This window comes from Heptranchias perlo, chromosome 7, assembly GCF_035084215.1.
Source record: "Heptranchias perlo isolate sHepPer1 chromosome 7, sHepPer1.hap1, whole genome shotgun sequence".
NCBI classification, from domain to species: Eukaryota; Metazoa; Chordata; class Chondrichthyes; order Hexanchiformes; family Hexanchidae; genus Heptranchias; species Heptranchias perlo.
The window spans coordinates 72,651,994-72,673,439 of record NC_090331.1 but is presented as its reverse complement, the minus strand read 5'-3'; the positions used below and the strand labels follow the sequence as shown (position 1 = coordinate 72,673,439).

Genomic DNA, 21,446 nt, shown 5'->3' with positions numbered 1-21,446 from the left:
AAGGCATCGTGGCAGCTGCCAGGGTATCTGGCGCACACGTGTAGGAATCTCTGGCGGTGGTCACAGATGAGCTGGGCGTTCATGGAGAGATGCCCCTTCCTGTTGATGAACAGTCCTGGCTCATGTGGAGGTGCCCGTATTGCTATATGGGTGCAATCGATTACACCCTGCACCCGTGGGAAGCCAGCCACAGCATGGAATCCAACCGCCCTCTCCATCTGGCTGCGCTCATCCATGGGGAAGTTGATGTAGTGCGAGGCCCTGTGGAACAACCCATCGGTAACCTGCCTTATGCACTTGTGTGCAGACGACTGACAGACCCCGGTGATGTCCCCGGTGGCACCCTGGAAGGATCCGGAGGCGAAGAAGTTGAGGGCAGTGGTGACTTTGATGGCGACGGGTAAGAAGATGCTGCTTGGTCCATCCTGGAGCAGCTCGTCATTAAGGAGGCTGAAGATGTCGGCGACTACCTGGCGACTGACTCTGAGTCTCCGTGTGTACTGCTCCTCAGAGAGGTCCAGGAAGCTGAGCCTCGGTCTGTGGACCCTGTGGCGAGGGTAGTGCCTCCTGCGACGCATCTCTCTCTGCGGTTGCCCTCCCTCCTGCTGTGCAGGTGGATGTGCCACAGCACCGTGTTGTGGGGCTCCATGTGTCTGAGGCGGACGGCGTGGCCTGCGAGGCTGCTGAGGCTGTTCGTCCTCCGAGGAGGTCAAGGCGGCCCCCATCTGGAAGGTGTAGGTCTGAGGGGTTCTGCAAGGTAGGTAAGTGTGTCCTCGCGGTGAATCTTCTTGCTAGGAGGAGGGTGGTGGAGGGCAAGCGTTGCCCTTTGTGACGGAGTGGCCTCCTGCGTTGGTGAAGGGTCTCCCCCCACCCCCCAACCCCCCACCCCCCCCACCACCCCCACCCCCACCTGTGGAATGCACCTTGCCAGCTGCCACAGGCTGCTGGCTGCAACACGTCCATTTGAACTGGGAGTGTTTCCCCCAGTATGGGAAACAGTCTCAGTTCAGTGTAAAATCCCACCCCTCCTAATAAAACAGCTCAATCAGGCCTGTAAACGACCTGAACGAGCAAGATAAATACTTACAAGTGGCATCCCGCTGGCTTTAATTGCCTGCGGGATTCCCACCTGCGGGGTCTGCGCGCGCACGCCGGCGCGTCCGTGGGGAACCCGGAAGTGGGCAGGTTCGAGACGGGATCCAGTCCCGCTCCGGGATTCCCCAATTTTCGGGGCCCCCCCACCGAGAACGCACCCGATAGCGGGTGGTAAAATCAAGCCCCAAAAGTCCAATAGATGAAATAAGGACCAAGATTAAAACTAAGAGGTGGCAGCTGTTGGTTGGACTTGTGAGAGTCACTTCATAACTTCGAACCCTAAATTCTGGATTCGCTTTTTGTGATTTTCTCTGGACTGGCTCCAGTGTTTTAATTTTTTTGTGAAGGTTTGCACAAAATAGGGCCAATTTTGAGTCCTGGCTGTTCTTGTTAAGAGACACTGGAGCCATTTAGAGGCCTCGGCTCCATTTCCAATCCACTGATGATCTGCAGGGGCCAAATGGGTACTCCACTGGAGCTCGTCGACCTGCTAAAAAAAAATTAGTTATTTCCCAAGCCGTTTAATGTGTGGCCTCCAGCAGCCCCTGTAAGGGCTATGGGTTACGCTGCTCACCGTCTGGTATAATTGGGTGCAGCTTGCATGGTGCTGCTCTGCCAATTTGTACTTTGAAATTTCAATAGGGGTCTAGGGTTGCCAACACTGGTTGGACATATTCCTGGAGGTGTTATCACATGACCTCCTGCCTCCAATCACCCTGCCCCCACCATTGGTCGCCCAACATGTCTGATATTTTTATAATTCAAAAACAAACGTGTTCCCAGAACATTTTTTTAAAAATGTAATTTTTTTAATGCCCCTAGGTTTCTCCTGGGTTTCTCGCAGCAGTGCCCTGGAGATTAATCTTTAATTCCTGGAGACTCGAGGGTTGACATCCATATTGGGGTCCTATATACGCCATAAGCCCTCAATTTGCATATTTTAATAAGGTTCCCGCCTGATTTGGGGGGCGGGGGGATGTGCCTGGTTCGTCCTAAATTTAACAGGACTAGACAGACTAGATGCAGGGAGGATGTTCCCGATGGCTGGGGAGTCCAGAACCAGGGGTCACAGTCTCAGGATACGGGGTATGCCATTTAGAACTGAGATGAGGAGAAATTTCTTCACTCAGTGGTTGGTGAACCTGTGGAATTCTCTACCACAGAAGGCAGTGGAGGCCAAATCATTAGATGTATTCAAGAAGGAGATAGATATATTTCTTAATGCTAAAGGGATCAAGGGATATGGGGAAAAAGCAGGAACAGGGTACTGAGTTAGACGATCAGCCATGATCATTTTGAATGGTGGAGCAGGCCCGAAGGGCCGAATGGCCTACTCTTGTTCCTATTTTCTATTTTCTATGTTTCTATGTCCTTGTAAAAGCTCTGGGCAAAATGGTGGCGGGCAGGATCGGAACGGGAACGGGACTGTAAGTGCAGCACTCCGATTTTAGGGCCGCTACCACCCCATTTCCGCCCAGCAGACCGAGTTAAAATTGGCACTAATATTTTAAATGGGGTCTCAGCAAAGTTAGAATAACTTTCTTTGACATTATCAAACTGTCATCTACTGTCGCAATGCATTCCAGAATTTTGGTCAGCCTTTCTTGGGCCATTTTCCTAATTGGTTCTGAGGTTTTTGAATACTTTTTTGATATTAGTTACGTGGTCATAAAGCTCAGTGTCATCAACAAATCTTATAATTTTAAAAGCCCTACTCTCCTTCAAGCCATTTAAAACCAGTGTAAATAGTAGGGGACCACAGTAGATCCTTGCAGGACTCAGCAGGTTGAGGGATGGCTTATATGCTTCCAAAATCATGCTGACTATTCCAGATTTTGTCTGTGTTCTTTAGATTGATATCAATAGTACCATGTATAATGCTTTTCAGCATTTCCCCACTAAAATCTGATATACAATTTCCAAAATCCTTAGATTTATTCATTTTTATAGTCATACCACTCTGGATGTCCACCATTGTATAACCCAGCCAATTGTTGGTGGACATTTTTGTCCCCCACCTTGATCAGTTTAGCAGGTGATCACACTGCATCATTGTAAACAGAACGGGATGTTTTTGGAATTGAAACTGTTCCAAAAGTTCAGCAGAACCAGAGTATAGCAAGCACAGAACAATCTCAATCTTTATTCTTTTTTTCATGCAACAATTAAAATGACACGTTGGCAAAAGGGAAAGAGGTGATTTGAAGTGATTCTTTTCAATGCATGTGACACGTGTTTAGTTGCTTTTTTGCTGATTTTCAGTCCTGAATCATTAGAATGGCAAAAGTACAGTAGCATATAAATACAAAGCTGTATGAAGCAGGGCTATGATTAGTCAGTCACCAAGCTAACTGTCGACTCAAAATGGGAAAGGTAAGGATTTTGTATACGTTGCATTATAATTCTTCATTAAATATTTCTTAGTTTGACAATTTAGTAATTGAACTTATGTCTCTTCTCAGATCATCTTTTACGAGGACAGGAACTTCCAGGGTCGGCACTACGAGTGCAGTACTGACTATGCTGACCTGTCCTCTTACTTCAGCCGTTGCAACTCCATCCGTGTTGAGAGTGACTGGTGGGTGCTGTATGAGAGACCCAATTACATGGGATATCAGTATGTTCTGAGCAGAGGAGAATATCCTGACTACCAGCACTGGATGGGATTCAATGACAGCATCGGGTCATGTCGCACCTACCCATATGTAAGTTGTTATTTTGTCCTTTGTGTTCCGTAGTAATTGAGGTTTAATGAATGATGAATACGCTCAGCATTGAGTCTGTGGGTGTCAAATGGGTAATTTCATGTCTATTGTGGCTTCTTATGTGCTGCATTTAACTGCCCTCATTTCTGGAACAGCAGTAAGGCCAGTTAGGTTCTTAAGTTATAAAAAGAGTATTCCATGTTCTATATGATATGTACACTGGTGATAAACATTATACACCCCGCCTGATTTTACTTTCCATTGTCAAAATCTATAGCTATATATTTAAGCTTTTTTTTCTAATATGATCTTATTTCTATTACAGTACCGAGGTGGAAATTACAGAATGAGGATTTACGAGAGGCCTGACTTTGGAGGACAGATGATGGAATTCATGGATGACTGTCCATCTGTCTACGATCGTTTCCGCTACCGTGACATTCACTCCTGCCATGTGATGGACGGTTACTGGACCTTCTATGAACAACCCAACTACAGAGGCCGACAGTACTTCATGAGACCCGGTGAATACAGGAGATTCAGTGACTGGGGCGGCAACAGCTCAACTATCGGATCTTTCAGGCGCATGAGGGACTTCTAGATTGTTCTTGAAAAACATGATTTTGTCTCTCTGAAATTTTCTTAAGATTAATAAAATATCCTCTACTTAACAAACATCTTGATTCATTTATATTTGGATAATGGTGAAAATCACAGAGAAATCTGATGGAAATCTCAGGTTGGGCTCTCGTGCCGAGTATTTTATTCTTTGATCTCAGCTCATGAATTGATTTCAATTTAGTAAATGCAGATTTAAGAATGAATGTTGTCCATGATAGTAACAATACAATACATGGACTTCATGAAAGTGAACATCAAAATGTAAGTCATGAATGAGGGCTGCTTGTCCCATGAATGAAATCCAAGGTTCTCATTTCGATATCATCTCAGTTGACTAAAGGAAACCTGGAATAAGAATCAGGCACTTTTAAAGTAAAAATATCCACAGCATTTAGTCCAGCTTCACTCTCGTCCTCAACTCCAAGAGAATGTAACTCCTTTTTAAAGTAAAAACATTGAAGATCACATCAGAAAACAAAATTATAGTGAAACCCACTTCCAATGTTCACCACATTCAGTGAAGAAGTGGATATATTGCTTATTGTAGAAATTCAAAACTCACGTTTGATTCAATGCTGTAACTGTACACACGCTCGTGGTTCTCACTGTAAGTCGATTGTACAACTCAAATCTCAGTAGCAAAAATACTTCCAGGGAACTTATTGGATGGGCTGCGAGAAGGATTTTTAACGAAATCCTGGCTATCTTGCAGTCAGGAAAATGACACTTCCAACGGAGAGTCGATTTGATTGAAGTGCACTCTGCTCCGACATCGCCTGGGAGATCAGCCCTGAAACCTGAGAGAGCAGGCAGTGAAAATAATGAGAAGGTTTGGATCACTGAGCTCTTCTCCACTGTGAAGGGCAAGTTGTGGTCTCACTGTGGATTGACGGAGATCGCAGGAGGTAACATGGCTTTGGGGAGGTAGGATAGGTCCAGTTGTGATGCTCCAACCATCATGCGTGTGGGGCAGCCCTGATGGCCTTTTCCTACCCTACATTTTTGTACGTTCGTATGTTTTCAGGAACCATTTTTGCCATTAAAAGATAAAACATTCACCATGGTTTTATACACAGCAGAATATGTACAATTGGCTAAGTCATGAGTGTATAGTGGCTTAACATTATATTAAAAATCTAGATGTCGAATTTCACTTCCTGTATTCTTTATTTTTACTTATCAGGTGCAAAAAGTCAATTCCACACTTAGCACTTTTTCATTCCACGATTTAGTTAAAAAATTTAATGATTTAACTGACAGTGCTGCTTCTAAATTAACCCAAGTAGAAAAGTTGCTAGTTTGATAAAATATAAATTTACGAATCACAGGAGGTTCTGTTATTGCACTCAGTCAGGTAAGGTGCACATTTGCACTATTTGCCAAATCAATCGCAACTCTGCAACTGGTTCCTTGTTGGAATGTAACCTCAGTCATATTTTTATTAAAAGTCATAATTGATATTCTGTATTGAAGTGACCTTCCTCAGCTCACTGACTTGAACAATGACCAATAATAAATGTTTCTTATCTGTTTTTAATCATTTGTCTACTTTACCCCCTTATATAAGCTTCGAGATTTATGGATCAAATACAGCAAAGGACGGGGGCAAATTGTCACACTACAATCCTCTGCACAGTCTTGTTCCCAACCCAAGTTGTTCTGTTTTGAGGGAGCTCAAAATAGAACTGGATTACTCCTCAATCAACAGGAAAAGGCAGTGGGAAATTACAGTGATCTCTGGGAAAGCAGTGATCCCTGGGAGAGTGCACAGATCTCAGGGAGATGACAATGAACTCACATCTTTTTTCCAAGTTATCTCTAAGGACACCTATCTGGCCCTTAACACTTGCCACTTGGACAAAGACAGCTGAAAGCTACTTTCAATCTTTGTCGTTGTTTTCCACATTTTAACGTTCCATCGTTCTCTTATTTATTTGAATATTCCTATTAGTTGTCCCGGTCATTGAAACAAAAAAGCAGACAGTAAGTTTCTATCCGAGACTCTGTTTAAACGAAATAAACAATGTATGATCTGTAATTTGTGTTAATAAACACCACCTACAATATGGCTGCACATGAAGGCAATAATGTCATCAGATTGGTGCTGGCTGTGATATCATTGTTTGAAGGTTTTTGGGAGGGGGCAGTGGTGCAATCTGGAAACTAAACTCACTCGCAATTATACATCAATCAGATGTGTACAAGGCAATGACCGAATCGACATGCTTTTGTACGTTTGTCTTCATCTTGGCCAGTTTGGGAGCAGAACCAGGCGGCTACACCAAACCATTTGAAACAGACCTGGGCGACTTTGGATCTGAGATTGTTCCAGAACTGCTTTGTTCAAACAACAATTAAAATGACAGGAAGGCAAAGGGGAAAGAATAAATGAAACATCAGGAATCTTTCAGGTGTTTTCTATAATGAATGCAACATGTGTTTTGTTGATTTTTGCTGATTTTCAATCCTGAATCATTAGAATAACAAAGATACAGCCCAGAGTGGCCTTTCTGCCCAGCATATAAATACCAAGCTGTGTGAAGCAATGAAACATTCAGTCAGTTACTAATCTAACTGTGAGCTCAAAATGGGAAAGGTAAGGAGAACTCAGAATTTATTCTTTGTATTGTAATTCTTCAATCTCCTAGTTTGAGAAATTATTAACTTACAAATCTATATCTTTCCACAGATCATCTTTTACGAGGACAGGAACTTCCAGGGTCGGCACTACGAGTGCAGTACTGACTATGCTGACCTGTCCTCTTACTTCAGTCGCTGCAACTCCATCCGTGTTGAGAGTGACTGGTGGGTGCTGTATGAGAGACCCAATTACATGGGATACCAGTATGTTCTGAGCAGTGGAGAATATCCTGACTACCAGCACTGGATGGGATTCAATGACAGCATCGGGTCATGTCGCACCTACCCATATGTAAGTTGTTATTTTGTCCTTTGTGTTCCGTAGTAATTGAGGTTTAATGAATGATGAATACGCTCAGCATTGAGTCTGTGGGTGTCAAATGGGTAATTTCATGTCTATTGTGGCTTCTTATGTGCTGCATTTAACTGCCCTCATTTCTGGAACAGAGGAAGGCCAGTTAGGTTCTTAAGTTATAAAAAGAGTATTCCATGTTCTATATGATATGTACACTGGTGATAAACATTATACACCCCGCCTGATTTTACTTTCCATTGTTTTCCGCCACTGCCCAAAGTGAAAATCTATAGCTATATATTTAAGCTTTCTTTGCTAATATTATTTTCTTTCTACTACAGTACCGAGGTGGAAACTACAGAATGAAGATTTACGAGAGGCCTGACTTTGGAGGACAGATGATGGAATTCACGGATGACTGTCCATCTGTCTACGATCGTTTCCGCTACCGTGACATTCACTCTTGCCATGTGATGGACGGTTACTGGACCTTCTATGAACAACCCAACTACAGAGGCCGACAGTACTTCATGAGACCCGGTGAATACAGGAGATTCAGTGACTGGGGCGCCACCAACGCAACTGTCGGATCTTTCAGGCGTATGAGGGACTTCTAGATTGTTCTTAAAAAACATCATTTTGTCTCTCTGAAATAGTCTTAAGATTAATAAAATCTCGTCTACTTAACAAACATCTTGGTTCATTTATTTTTGGATGATGATCAAAATCACATAGAAATCTGATGGAAATCTCAGGCTGGGGTCTCATGCCGAATATTTTACCTCTGATCTCAGCTAATGAATTGATTTCAATTCAGTAAATGCAGCTTTAGGAATGAATGTTGTCCATGATAGTAACAATACAATACATGGACTTCATGAAAGTGAGCATCAAAATGTAAGTCACGATGAATGAGGGCTGCTTGTCCCATGAATGAAATCCAAGGTTCTCATTTCAATATCATCCCAGTTGACTAAAGAAAACCTGGAATAAGAATCAGGCACTTTTAAAGTAAAAATATCCACAGCATTTAGCCCAGCTTCACTCTCGTCCTCAACTCCAAGGGAATGTAACTGCTTTTTAAAGTAAAAACATTGAAAATCACATCAGAAAACAAAATTATAGTGAAATCCACTTCCAATGTTCACTACTTTCAGCGAAGAAGTGGATATATTGCTGATGTAGAAAGGCAAAAATCACGTCTGATTCGATGCTGTAATTATAAACACGCTCATGGTTCTCACTATAAGTCAATTGTACAAGTCAAACCTCAGTAGCAAAAATACTTCTGGATTACTTATTGGATGGGCTGCGAGAAGGATTTTTAATGAAATCCTGGCTATCTTGCAGTCAGTAAAATGACACTTCTAATGGAGAGTCGATTTGATTGAAGTGCACTCTGCTCCGACATCGCCTGGGAGACCAGCCCTGAAACCTGAGAGAGCAGGCAGTGAAAATAATGAGAAGGTTTGGATCACTGAGCTCTTCTCCACTGTGAAGGGCAAGTTGTGGTCTCACAGTGGATTGATGGAGATAGCAGGAGATAACATGGCTTTGGGGAGTTGGATAGGTCAATTGTGATGCACTCACTCACCTAACGAAGGAGGAAGCCTCCAAAAGTTTGTGATTTCAAATAAAGCTGTTGGACTATAACCTGGTGTTGTAAAACTCCTTACATTTGTCCACCCCAGTCCATCACCGGCATCTCCACATCCCAGCTATCATGCATGTGGAGCAGCCTTGATATACCTGCTGGTCTTTTCCTACCCTTCATTTTTGTATGTTCGTATGTTTTCAGGAACTACTTATTGGTGTTAATACATAGAATGTCTATTAGGATTTTATACACAGCAGAATATGTACAATTGGCTAAGTCATGAGTGTATAGTGCATTAACATTTTACTATATTAAAAACCTGGATGTCGAATTTCACTTCCTGTATTCTTTATTTTTACTTATCAGGTGCACAAAGTCAATGCCATCCTGAGTATTTTGTTTTTTCCACGATTTATTTAAAAAATGTAATGATTTAACTGACAGTACTGCTTCTAAACTACCCTGAGTAAAAAAGTTGCCCGTTTGATAGAATATGAATTTATGAATCACAGGAGGTTCTGTTATTGCACTCAGTCAGGTAAGGTGCACATTTACACTATTTGCCAAATCAATCACAAGACTGCAATTGGTTCCATGTTGGAATACAACTTTAGTCATATTTTTGTTAAAAGTCATAATTGACATTCAGTATTGAAGTGACCTTCCTCAGGTCAGTTACATGAACAATGATCAATGATTAATGTTTCTTATCTGTTTTCAATCATTGGTCTACTTTCCCCCCCTTATGTAAGCGTCAAGATTTATGGGTCAAATACAGCAAAGGTTTGGGGCCAAAGTATCACAGCTACAATCCTCTGCACAACCTTGTTCCCAACCCAAGTTGCACTGCTTTGAGGGAGCTCAAAATAGAACTGGATCACTCCTCAATTAACAGAAAAAGGCAGTGGGAAATTACAGTGATCTCTGGGAAATTATAGTGATCTCTGGGAAAGTACAGTGATCCCTGGGAGGGTACACAGATCTCAGGAAGATCACAATGATCTCACATCCTTTTTTCCAAGTTATTTCTAAGGGGACCTACCTGGCCTCTAAAACTGTGTCGCTTGGACAAAGAAAGCCTAAAGCCTGAGAGAGCAGGCAGTGAAAATAATGAGAAGGTTTGGATCACTGAGCTTTTCTCCATTGTGAAGGACAAGTTGTGGTCTCACAGTGGATTGATGGAGATAGCAGGAGATAACACGGCTTTGGGGAGGTAGGATAGGTCCAGTTGTGATGATCCAGCCATCATGCGTGTGGGGCAGGCTTGATGGACCTGCTGGCCTTTTCCTACGCTTCATTTTTATATGTTCGTATGTTTTCAGGAACCACTTATTGCCATTAAAAGATAGAACGTTTACCAGCGGAATATGTACAATTTGCCAAGTCATGCGTGTGTAGTGCATTAACATTTTACTATATTAAAAATCTAAGATGTCGAATTTCACTTCCTGTATTCTTTATTTTTACTTATCAGGTGACAAAGTCAATTCCATCCTGAGCCCTTATTTCATTCCACGATTTATTTAAAAAATATGAAAATAAAAATATTTAAACTGACAGTACTGCTTCTAAACTACCCCGAGTACAAAAGTTGCTCGTTTGATAGAATATGTATTTATGAATCACAGGAGGTTCTGTTATTGCTCTGAGTCAGGTAAGGTGCACATTTGCACTATTTGCCAAATCAATCACAAGACTGCAACTGGTTCCTTATTGGAATACAACCTCAGTCATATTTGTATTAAAAGTCATAACTGGTATTCTGTATTGAGATGGCCTTCCTCAGGTCAGTGACTTGAAGAATAACCAATAATAAATCGGTCTTATCTGTTTTTAATCATTTGTCTACTACTCCCCCTTTATATACGCTTGAAGATTTATGGATCAAATACAGCAAAGATTTGTGCCGAATTAGCGCAGCTACAATCCTCTGCACAGTCTTGTTCGCAACTCAAGTTGCGCTGATATGAGTGAACTCAAAATAGAAATAGATTGCTCCTCAAATAACAGGAAAAGGCAGTGTTCGCTGGGAAATTACAGTGATCTCCCGGAAAGTGCAATGATCTCACATCCTTTTTTCCAAGTTATCTCTAAGGAGAACTCTCCGGCCATTTCCACTTTGCCGTTGGGACAAAGAAAGCTGAAAGCTCCTTTCAATCTCTGACGTTGTCTCCCACATCTTAACTTTCTATTGTTCTCTTACTGATTTGAATATTCCTATTAGAAGTCACGAATTTTGAAACAAAAAAGCAGACAGTAAGTTTCAATCAAAGACTCTGTTTCAACTAAATAAACAATGTATGATCTGTAATTTGTGTTAATAAATACCACCCACAATATGGTTGCACATGAAGGCAATAATGTCATCAGATTGATGCCGGCCGTGACATCATTGAATGAAGGATTTGGAGAGGGGGCAGTGGTGCAATCTGGAAACTAAACTCACTCGTAATTATACATCAACCAGATGAGTACAAGGCAATAACCGAATCGACATGCTCTGGATATCTTTGTCTTGATCTCGGCCAGTTTGGGAGCAGAATCAGGCGGTTAAACCAAACTATTTGAAACAGACCTGGGTGACTTTGTATCTGTGATTGTCCCAGAAGTGCTTTGTTCAAACAACAATTAAAATGACAGGAAGGAGAATGGGAAAGAATAAATGACACATCAGGCATCTTTCAGGTGTTTTTCTACAATGAATGCAACATGTGTTTTGTTGATGTTTGCTGATTTTCAGTTCTGAATCGTTAGAATAACAAAGATACAGCCCAGAGAGGCCTTTCTGCCCAGCATATAAATACCAAGCTGTGTGAAGCAGTGAAACATTCAGTCAGTTACTAATCTAACTGTGAGCTCAAAATGGGAAAGGTAAGAACTCAGATTTTATATATTGTGTTAGAATTCTTCATTCTCCCTCTTCATTAATTTGCAAATCTATATCTTTCCACAGATCATCTTTTACGAGGACAGGAACTTCCAGGGTCGGCGCCACGAGTGCAGTACTGACTGTGCTGACCTGTCCTCTTACTTCAGCCGCTGCAACTCCATCCGTGTTGAGAGTGACTGGTGGGTGCTGTATGAGAGACCCAATTACATGGGATACCAGTATGTTCTGAGCAGAGGAGAATATCCTGACTACCAGCGCTGGATGGGATACAATGACAACATCAGGTCATGTCGCACATACCCATATGTAAGTTACCTTTGATGATTTGTATATGTTACCCAGATTGAGGACTAGTAAATGATAACTTGCTGAGCAATTGAGCTGTCGGTGTCAACTGAGAAAACAAGTAAGCGGTTTTCACGTGTAGTAAAGCTTTGAGTGCGGTATATCTAAATGATCTTATATTTGTAATAATTATTAAGATACACATTTACGTTCTTATGAGCATAATTATCCAACCTTAAAAGACTAGGTGACATATGATCTGTGTACCAGTCCAAAGTTTCAATAAAATACGGGAATATAATTGGATGAATTAGTTCACAATAATTAACCAATTAGAATTGAATGCCTAATTGTTCGATTGGAAGTTTGGAATGTAAAAATACCACCCACAGTGAGACTCAGAACTTAAGCACCTTATCGTTAATCACCTATCGTAAATAGTTAAGAAAAGCAAGAGAGACCATGTAATCTCAATCTAAAAAAGGAATGATATTGACATTAAAAATGTCCTATCTGAATGTGTCCTAATAGAATCAGTCCTGAATTTGCTGTTACAAACATTTTACTGTTTCTCTGTATCAGTCTACACAAGAGCCGCTTACTGTTCAGAAACATCATCTGTAACCTTTCTTAAGCTCCCTTCTCACCAGGAGGCTGTCTTTCTAGACACTGAACATTTATAGTTTCTTCACTAATATGATCTTATTTATATTACAGTACAGAGGTGGAAACTACAGAATGAGGGTTTACGAGAGGCCTGACTTTGGAGGACAGATGATGGAATTCATGGATGACTGTCCATCTGTCTACGATCGTTTCCGCTGCCGTGACATTCACTCCTGCCATGTGATGGACGGTTACTGGACCTTCTATGAACATCCCAACTACAGGGGCCGACAGTACTTCATGAGACCCGGTGAATACAGGAGATTCAGTGACTGGGGTGGCAACAGCTCAACTATCGGATCTTTCAGGCGCATGAGGGACTTCTAGATTATTCTTGAAAAACATGATTTTGTCTCTCTGAAAGTGACTTAAGATTAATAAAATCTCCTCTACTTAACAAACATCTTGATTCATTTATTTTTAGATTATGGTGGAAATCACAGAGAAATCTGATGGAAATCTCAGGCTGGGGTCTCATGCCGAGTATTTTACCTCTTTGATCTCAGCTAATGAATTGATTTAAATTCAGTGAATGCAGATTTAGTAATGAATGTTGTCCATGATATTGACAATACAATGCACGGACTTCATGAAAGTAAGCATCAAAATGTAAGTCACGATTAATGAGGGCTGCTTGTCCCATGAATGAAATCCAAGGTTCTCATTTCTATATCATCTCAGTTGACTAAAGGAAACCTGGAATAAGAATCAGGCACTTTTAAAGTAAAAATATCCACAGTATTTAGTCCAGCTTCACTCTCGTCCTCAACTCCAAGAGAATGTAACTGCTTTTTAAAGTAAAAACATTGAAGATCACATCAGAAAACAAAATTATAGTGAAATCCACTTCCAATGTTCACTACTTTCAGTGAAGAAGTGGATATATTGCTCATGTAGAAATGCAAAAACCGCATTTGATTCAATGCTGTAACTGTACACACGCTCGTGGTTCTCAATGTAAGTTGGTTGTACAACACAAAACTCAGGAGGAAAAATATTTCCAGGGTACTTATTGGGTGGGCTGCAAGAAGGATTTTTTTAATGGAATCCTGGCTATCTTGCAGTCAGGAAAGCGATCCTTCTAACGGAGAGTCGATTTGATTGAAGTGCACTCTGCTCCGACATCGCCTGGGCGACCAGCCCTAAAACCTGAGAGAGTAGGCAGTGAAAATAATGAGAAGGTTTGGATCACTGAGCTCTTCTCCACTGTGAAGGACAAGTTGTGGTCTCACAGTGGATTGATGGAGATCGCAGGGGATAACATGGCTTTGGGGAGTTGGATAGGTCCAGTTGTGATACTCCAGCCATCATGCATCTGGAACAGGCTTGATGGACCTGCTGGTCTTTTTCTACCTTCATTTTTGTATGTTTGTATGTTTTGAGGAACCACTTATTGCCATTAATACATAGAACATGGTTTAACACACAGCAGAATATGTACATTTGGGCACGTCATGAGTCTGTAGTGCATTAACATTTTACTATATTAAAAATCGAGATGTCGAATTTCATTTCCTGTATTCTTTATTTTTACTTATCAGGTGACAAAGTCAATTCCACCCAGAGCCCTTATTTCATTCCATAATTTATTTTAAAAATGTAGTGATTTAACTGACAGTACTGCTTCTAAACTACACTGAGTACAAAAGTTGCTGGTTTGATAGAATACGAATTTATGAATCACAGGAGGTTCTGTTATTGCACTCAGTCAGGTAAGGTGCACAGTTCACTATTTGCCAAATCAATCACAACTCTGCAATTGGTTCCTTGTTGGAATGCAACCTCAGTCATATTTTTATTAAAAGACATAATTGATATTCTGTATGGAAGTAATCTTCCTCAGGTCAGTGACATTAACAATGATCAATAATAAATGGGTCTTATCTGTTTTTAATCATTGGTCTACTTTCCCCCCCTTATATAAGCTTCAGGATTTATGGGTCAAATACAGCAATGATTTGGGGCCAAAGTATCACAGCTACAATCCTCTGCACAACCTTGTTCTCAACCCAAGTTACGCTGATTTGAGGGGGCTCAAAATTGAACTGGATTAGTGCTCAAATAACAGGAAACGGCAGTGTTCTCTGGGAAAGTACAGTGTTGTCTGGGAGAGTACACGGGTCTCAGGGGACATACAATGATCTCACATCCTTTTTCTCAACTTATCTCTAAAGGGAGCTATCTGACCTTTAACACTTTACTGTTGGGACAAATCAAGCCAGAAGCTACTTTCAGTCTCTGCAGCTGTTTTGATATGGTGGCGGTTGGCAGCGGCAGAGGGTGTGTGAAAACTTACCTTTTCCGGCACGATCGCGATGTAATTGATGGTGATTAAAATTCTTTCAGAATTTCGCACCCCGCAGTCAGCCTGATTGACAGGCTGGCTGGCGACAGGAGCAGCAAATCCGAGGGGGCAGGAGACAAACACAGAGAGCGAGACCTCATCCTGTGCTGGAACAGAGAGTGGAGGACGTTGAAGATCGGGGAGTGGGGGAGGGTGGAAGAATGGAAGATTGGGGGGGAGAGGGGACGATCGGGGGGGGGAAGCTCGAGGAGGGAGGGGGAAATTGGGGAAGAGAGTCCAGCTCGGGGGGAAAGGGGCAGTTTGGGGTAGGGGAGAGAGGGTGATCGGAGAGGGATATTGAGGGGGGGGGAGAGGGGCAGATCAGAGAGGGACATCAGGGGGGGAGAGGGATATCGGAGAAGGACATCGGGTGAGGGGAGAGGGACATCGGAGAGGGAGACATCGGGGGGAGAGGGGGACATCGGAGTCGTAGACATCGGACATTGGTGCAGGGTGGAAAGGTAGGTTTATTTTGCTTTTAACTCTGTGCAATGGTTTTTTATTTAACTTATTTTGTTTATTTTTGCCTGATCTGACGTGACCAGGCGTGAATCAGAAGCTGTGGGAAAGCCGCCCAAGTAAGTTTAAAATCGTTTCAACTATCTACTATGTCAGAAGTAAAGTACCTTAAGTACCTCAACGAGGTACATTTGGTTCTTTAACTATCATGCCGACGGGACTTCTGGTAGCGTGAAGCGGGCGCGCTCACAGGCTCGTCTGTGGGCAACTCGGAAGTCGGCGGGTTGGAGCCGACTTCCGAACCCTCTTGGGATTTTTGCCATTTTCACAGCCCCCCTCCCCCCCACTCCCAACGCACCCACAATTTGATTTTAAAATTGAGCCCCTTAACTTTGTATTGTTCTCTTAATTATTTGAATATTCATATTAGAAGTCCCGAATTTTGAAACAAAAAAAGACAGTAAGTTTCCATCCAAGTCTCTATTTAAACTAAATAAACAATTTATGATCTGTAAATTGTGTTAATATACACCATCCACAATATGGCTGCACATGAAGGTAATAATGTCATCAGATTGGTGCTGGCTGTGATATCATTGTATGAAGGTTTTTGGGAGGGGGCAGTGGCGCAATCTGGAAACTAAACTCACTCGCAATTATACATCAATCAGATGTGTACAAGGCAATAAACGAAGGAACATGCTCTGGATACGTTTGTCTTTACCTCGGCCAGTTTGGGAGCAGAACCAGGCAGTTACATCAAACTATTTGAAACAGACCTGGGTCACTTTGGATCTGAGATTGTTCCAGAACTGCTTTGTTCAGCAACAATTAAAATGACAGGAAGGCAAAGAGGAAAGAATAAATGACACATCAGGAATCTTTCAGGTGTTTTTCTGCAATGAATGCAACATGTGTTTTGATGATTTTTGCTGATTTTCAATCCTGAATCATTAGAATAACAAAGATACAGCCCAGAGAGGCCTTTCTGCCCAGCATATAAATACCAAGCTGTGTGAAGCAGTGAAACATTCAGTCAGTTACTAATCTAACTGTGAGCTCAAAATGGGAAAGGCAAGAAGAACTCAGATTTTATACTTTGTATTATAACTCTTCAATCTCCTAGTTTGAGAAAATATTAATTTGCAAATCTATATCTTTCCACAGATCACCTTTTACGAGGACAGGAACTTCCAGGGTCGGCACCATGAGAGCAGTACTGACTGTGCTGACCTGTCCTCTTACTTCAGCCGCTGCAACTCCATCCGTGTTGAGAGTGACTGGTGGGTGGTGTATGAGAGACCCAATTACATGGGATATCAGTATGTTCTGAGCAGAGGAGAATATCCTGACTACCAGCGCTGGATGGGATTCAATGACAACATCAGGTCATGTCGCACATACCCATATGTAAGTTGATGGTTTGTATATTTAACCCAGATTGAGGACAAGTTAATGACAACTTGTTGAGCAATTGAGTTTGTCAATGTCAACTGCGAAAATACTTCAGCTGTTTTCACGTGTAGTAAATCTTTGTGTGTGGTATATCTAAATGACCTGATATTTGTAATAATAATAATAAAGATACAGTTAGGTTCTGAAGAGCATAATTATCCAAACCTAAAAGATTAGGTGACATATATGATCTGTGTACCAGTCTATAGTTTCCATAAAATATTGGATGAATTAGTTCACAATAATTAACCATTTAGAACTGAAAAGCTAATTGTTAGATTGGAATTATAGAATGTAAAAATACCACCTACTGCAAGACCCTGATCTTAGGCATCTTATCATTAATCACATGACTTAAAAGTAAAAAAAATGGAACCATCAAATTGCAATCTGAAAAAGGGATAAATATTGATACTAAAAATGTCCTATCCGTATGAGCCCAAACAGAATCAGTCCTGAATTTGCTGTTACAAACATTTCACTGTTTTTCTGCATCATTTACACAAGCATGTCTTGGTTACTTCAGTTAGCAGAGAATCAACTTTTTCAATAGATGTTACTGAACTGATTCTTGCTTTTCAGAAACATCATCTGCAACCTTTCTTAAGCTCCCTTCTCACCAGGAGGCTGTCTTTCTAGACACTGAACATTTATAGTTTCTTCACTGATATGATCTTTTTATATTACAGTACAGAGGTGGAAACCACAGAATGAGGGTTTACGAGAGGCCTGACTTTGGAGGACAGATGATGGAATTCATGGATGACTGTCCATCTGTCTACGATCGTTTCCGCTACCGTGACATTCACTCCTGCCATGTGATGGACGGTTACTGGACCTTCTATGAACAACCCAACTACAGAGGCCGACAGTACTTCATGAGACCCGGAGAATACAGGAGATTCAGTGACTGGGGCGGCAACAGCTCAACTATCGGATCTTTCAGGCGCATGAGGGACTTCTAGATTGTTCTTGCAAAACATGTTTTTGTCTCTCTGAAGTGGTCTTAAGATTAATAAAATCACCAGCGCTTAACAAACATTGTCATTTATTTTTAGATTGTGGTGGAAATCACTTAGAAATCTGATGGAAATCTCAGGCTGGGCTCTCATGCCGAGTATTTTACCTCTTTGATCTCAACTAATGAATTGATTTAAATTCAGTGAATGCAGATTTAGGAATGAATGTTGTCCATGATATTGACAATACAATGCATGGACTTCACGAAAGTGAACATCAAAATGTAAGTCACGATGAATGAGGGCTGCTTGTCCCATGAATGAAATCCAAGGTTCTCATTTCTATATCATCTCAGTTGACTAAAGGAAACCTGGAATAAGAATCAGGCACTTTTGAAGTAAAAATATCCACAGCATTTAGTCCAGCTTCACTCTCGTCCTCAACTCCAAGAGAATGTCACTCCTTTTTAAAGTAAAAACATTGAAAATCACATCAGAAACCAATATTATAGTGAAACCCACTTCCAATGTTCACCACATTCAGTGAAGAAGTGGTTATATTGCTCATTGTTGAAACGCAAAAGCCACATTTGATTCAATGCTGTAATTGTACACATGCTCGTGGTTCTCAATGTAAGTCAGTTGTACAACTCAAAAAAATGACACTTCTAATGGTGAGTTGATTTGATTGAAGTGCACTCTGCTCCGACATCGCCTGGGAGAGCAGCCCTGAAACCTGAGAGAGCAGGCAGTGAAAATAATGAGAAGGTTTGGATCACTGAGCTCTTCTCCACTGTGAAGGGCAAGTTGTGGTCTCACAGTGGATTGATGGAGATAGCAGGAGATAACATGGCTTTGGGGAGGTAGGATAGGTCCAGTTGTGATGCTCCAGCCATCATGCGTGTGGGGCAGGCTTGATGGACCTGCTGGCCTTTTCCTATCCTTCAATGTCGTATGTTCGTATGTTTTCTGGAACCACTTATTGCCAATACTACATAGAACATTTACCATGTTTTATACACAGCAGAATACGTACAATTGACAAAATCATGATTGTGCAGTGGTTTAATATTATATTATACCAAAAATCTAGATATCAAATTTCACTTCCTGTATTCTTTATTTTTACTTATCAGGTGCACAAATCGTTCCATGATTTATTTTAAAAATCTAGGGCCATGCAGACACTGCGACAACGGATGAACGGACACCGCGCAACAATCTCCAGACAGGAGGGTTCCCTCCCAGTTGGGGAACACTTCAGCAGTCAAGGACATTCAGCCACCTATCTTCGGGTAAGCGTTCTCCAAGGCGGCCTTCGAGACACACGACAACGCAAAATCGTCGAGCAGAAATTGATAGCCAAGTTCCGCACCCATGATGACGGCCTCAACCGGGATCTTGGGTTCATGTCATGCTACACGTATCCCCACTAGCGAAAAAAGAGTTATCTGTTTTTAATACAACTGATCATTCTCTCTCTTTCTCTTCCTTTTGGATGTTTCTCTCTCTCTCTCTCTGTCTTTGGGTTCTGACCGTTTGTATATTCAGTAGTCCTGTATGTAATGTCTCTCTGTCTGAACACTAAACGACTCCTTTGATTGCCTTGACAACTGGCAGTTGGAAAGATTATCTGTAATCACCAGGCATCGTTCTCTGACTATATATGCGGTACCTTCCATGGAATCCCACACTCACCTGACGAAGGAGAAAGCCTCCGAAAGCTTGTGTTTTTCAAATAAAACTGTTGGACTATAACCTGGTGTTGTAAGATTCCTTACATTTGTAGCTGTGAAGGTCACCGTGGTGCTGAATTTCTAAGGCTCAGGAGCATTTCAGGCCTCTGCTGGCGACATGTGCAACAAGACGTACTGTACCAGATGAGGATCAGTTTCAACACCTTCCCTTTGCACAGGGACAAGCAGAACGAGTGAGCACAGGGGTTCACCCGCATTGCTGGCTTATCCATGGTGCAGGGTGCCATTGACTGAATGCATATCGCCCTGCGTGCCCCACATATCAACTCAGCCACTTTTGTCAACTGAAAGGGCTTCCACTCCCTCAACGTGCAGCTGGTGTGTGATCACACGCATCGAATCATGGAGGTCGATGCCCGCTACCCTGGGAGCAGTCACGATGCCTTTGTCATGCGGCAGTCCAAAGTGCCAGCTATCTTTCACCTGACTCGGCAAGTCAAAGGCTGGCTACTGGGTGACAAGGGCTATCCCCACACGACGTGGCTCATAACACCGGTCAGGAATCCACACACACGTGCACAGCAGGCCTATAATGAGAGCCATGCTACCACACGCAACATCGTGGAGCACACCATAGGTCCCCTCAAACAACACTTGTGCTGCCTGGACCGGTCTGAAGGAGCACTGCAGTACTCCCCTGAGTGGGTGGGCAGATTCGTGGTGGTCTGCTGCATGCTACACAACCTCGCCATCATGAGGGACCAGCCTTTGCCACCAATGATTAGAGAAGACCCTGAGCCAGAGGTGGAGGAGGAGGAGGCTGAGGAGGAAGAGGCGGAGGAGAGGGTGGAGCTGGAAGAGGTAGTGGAGGAAGATGCAAGTGTGCAACAGGAATCACACGCCTTGCCTGCAAGGGCTGTGCGTGCTCGCCTGATCCGTGCCCGCTATTAATAATTGGGACTACATCCCCCAACTCACCAACAGTCCTACATTCCCCACCTTTCCCCTCCCACAAGACAATCAAATCACCCTCCATCAGATCACACATTGGTGTCCCCAGCTCATTGCATAAATAAAAACCACCACCAAATGCAAAATCAAAGTCTCATTTATCAATGAATAAATGAAATTATGCAAACATGACAGAACTATTCACCCTTGTGCATTCCCTTAGTGCCTGTTGTCCGTGTGCCTTTACCTATCCTCGTGCTCCTATGAGCTGCTTCCCCAGTGGCTGGAGCATGGGTGGTGGAAGGCTGCTGGCCTTCAATGGAGGAATGTGCAGATGGCCTTGGAGGACGACCTCGAGCAGCTCTGGGCCTGGAGGGCCCGGCTTCAGACTGCACCATCTCAGCATAGGCTGCAGCAGTCTGGCCTGGCTGGCCGACAGGCAACAACAGGGGCACTGGCGGAGTGGCAGGGGTGGGAGCAGGTCCGACTGCCATGGCGCCACTGCCACTCTCCCTGGGCGGCGCCTCAGGATTCCTGGTGATCAGCTGGAGAACGGATTGCTGGAGTGCTGTGATGTCCTGGAAGCCCCGTTCCACAGTGGTCCCCAGAGCCATGATAGCAGCAGTCTGAGCTTCCAACGCAGCAATCTGAGCACTAAATACAGCAGTCAGATCTTGGATGGCAGATATTTGTGCTTCAGTGAAAGCTGTGACATCAGTCATCAGACGCTGCATCATGGTGGGTTCCACAGGTGCGCTGATGGAGGTGACCACCCGTTCCATGTTGG

The 21,446-nt window shown here is 42.7% G+C and overlaps 4 protein-coding genes across 6 annotated transcripts; all 4 read left to right on the top strand.

Moving 5' to 3' along the window:
* Positions 1 to 3,459: 3,459 nt before the first annotated feature.
* LOC137323862 (gamma-crystallin S-1-like) lies at positions 3,460 to 4,401 on the top strand. Of its 2 annotated transcripts, none has more exons than XM_067987874.1 (3): positions 3,460 to 3,468; positions 3,558 to 3,800; positions 4,126 to 4,401. In XM_067987874.1, the coding sequence occupies exons 1-3, from the start codon at positions 3,460 to 3,462 to the stop codon at positions 4,399 to 4,401; spliced, it is 528 nt and encodes a 175-aa protein (XP_067843975.1). The 2 variants fall into 2 exon arrangements, with proteins under 2 accessions (XP_067843975.1, XP_067843977.1); XM_067987876.1 differs by having other exon boundaries at positions 3,558 to 3,804; positions 4,133 to 4,401.
* Positions 4,402 to 7,008: 2,607 nt separating this feature from the next.
* On the top strand, positions 7,009 to 7,973 carry LOC137323861 (gamma-crystallin S-1-like). 2 transcript variants are annotated; one of them, XM_067987872.1, is made up of 3 exons: positions 7,009 to 7,017; positions 7,111 to 7,353; positions 7,698 to 7,973. In XM_067987872.1, the coding sequence occupies exons 1-3, from the start codon at positions 7,009 to 7,011 to the stop codon at positions 7,971 to 7,973; spliced, it is 528 nt and encodes a 175-aa protein (XP_067843973.1). The 2 variants fall into 2 exon arrangements, with proteins under 2 accessions (XP_067843973.1, XP_067843974.1); XM_067987873.1 differs by having other exon boundaries at positions 7,111 to 7,357; positions 7,705 to 7,973.
* A 3,842-nt stretch (positions 7,974 to 11,815) lies between these two features.
* LOC137324036 (gamma-crystallin S-1-like) lies at positions 11,816 to 13,168 on the top strand. The gene is made up of 3 exons (XM_067988207.1): positions 11,816 to 11,824; positions 11,856 to 12,149; positions 12,846 to 13,168. Exons 1-3 carry the CDS (start codon positions 11,816 to 11,818, stop codon positions 13,119 to 13,121), a joined length of 579 nt encoding a protein of 192 aa, XP_067844308.1. The 3' UTR covers positions 13,122 to 13,168.
* Positions 13,169 to 13,340: 172 nt separating this feature from the next.
* On the top strand, positions 13,341 to 18,074 carry LOC137324035 (gamma-crystallin S-1-like). Its single transcript, XM_067988206.1, has 3 exons — positions 13,341 to 13,389; positions 16,730 to 17,007; positions 17,742 to 18,074. Exons 1-3 carry the CDS (start codon positions 13,341 to 13,343, stop codon positions 18,015 to 18,017), a joined length of 603 nt encoding a protein of 200 aa, XP_067844307.1. The 3' UTR covers positions 18,018 to 18,074.
* The last annotated feature ends 3,372 nt before the right edge of the window (positions 18,075 to 21,446 follow it).

Excerpts from the sequence above, each read along its gene's own strand:
- LOC137323862 (XM_067987874.1), top strand. Across the intron at positions 3,801-4,125 it reads CATGTCGCACCTACCCATAT|TACCGAGGTGGAAATTACAG; the intron begins GTAAGTTGTTAT and ends TTTCTATTACAG.
- LOC137323861 (XM_067987872.1), top strand. Across the intron at positions 7,354-7,697 it reads CATGTCGCACCTACCCATAT|TACCGAGGTGGAAACTACAG; the intron begins GTAAGTTGTTAT and ends TTTCTACTACAG.
- LOC137324036 (XM_067988207.1), top strand. Across the intron at positions 12,150-12,845 it reads CATGTCGCACATACCCATAT|TACAGAGGTGGAAACTACAG; the intron begins GTAAGTTACCTT and ends TTTATATTACAG.
- LOC137324035 (XM_067988206.1), top strand. The coding sequence starts at position 13,341 with ATGAATGTTGTCCATGATATTGACAATACAATGCACGGACTTCATGAA. Across the intron at positions 13,390-16,729 it reads AATGCACGGACTTCATGAAA|AAAATATTAATTTGCAAATC; the intron begins GTAAGCATCAAA and ends TCCTAGTTTGAG. Across the intron at positions 17,008-17,741 it reads CATGTCGCACATACCCATAT|TACAGAGGTGGAAACCACAG; the intron begins GTAAGTTGATGG and ends TTTATATTACAG.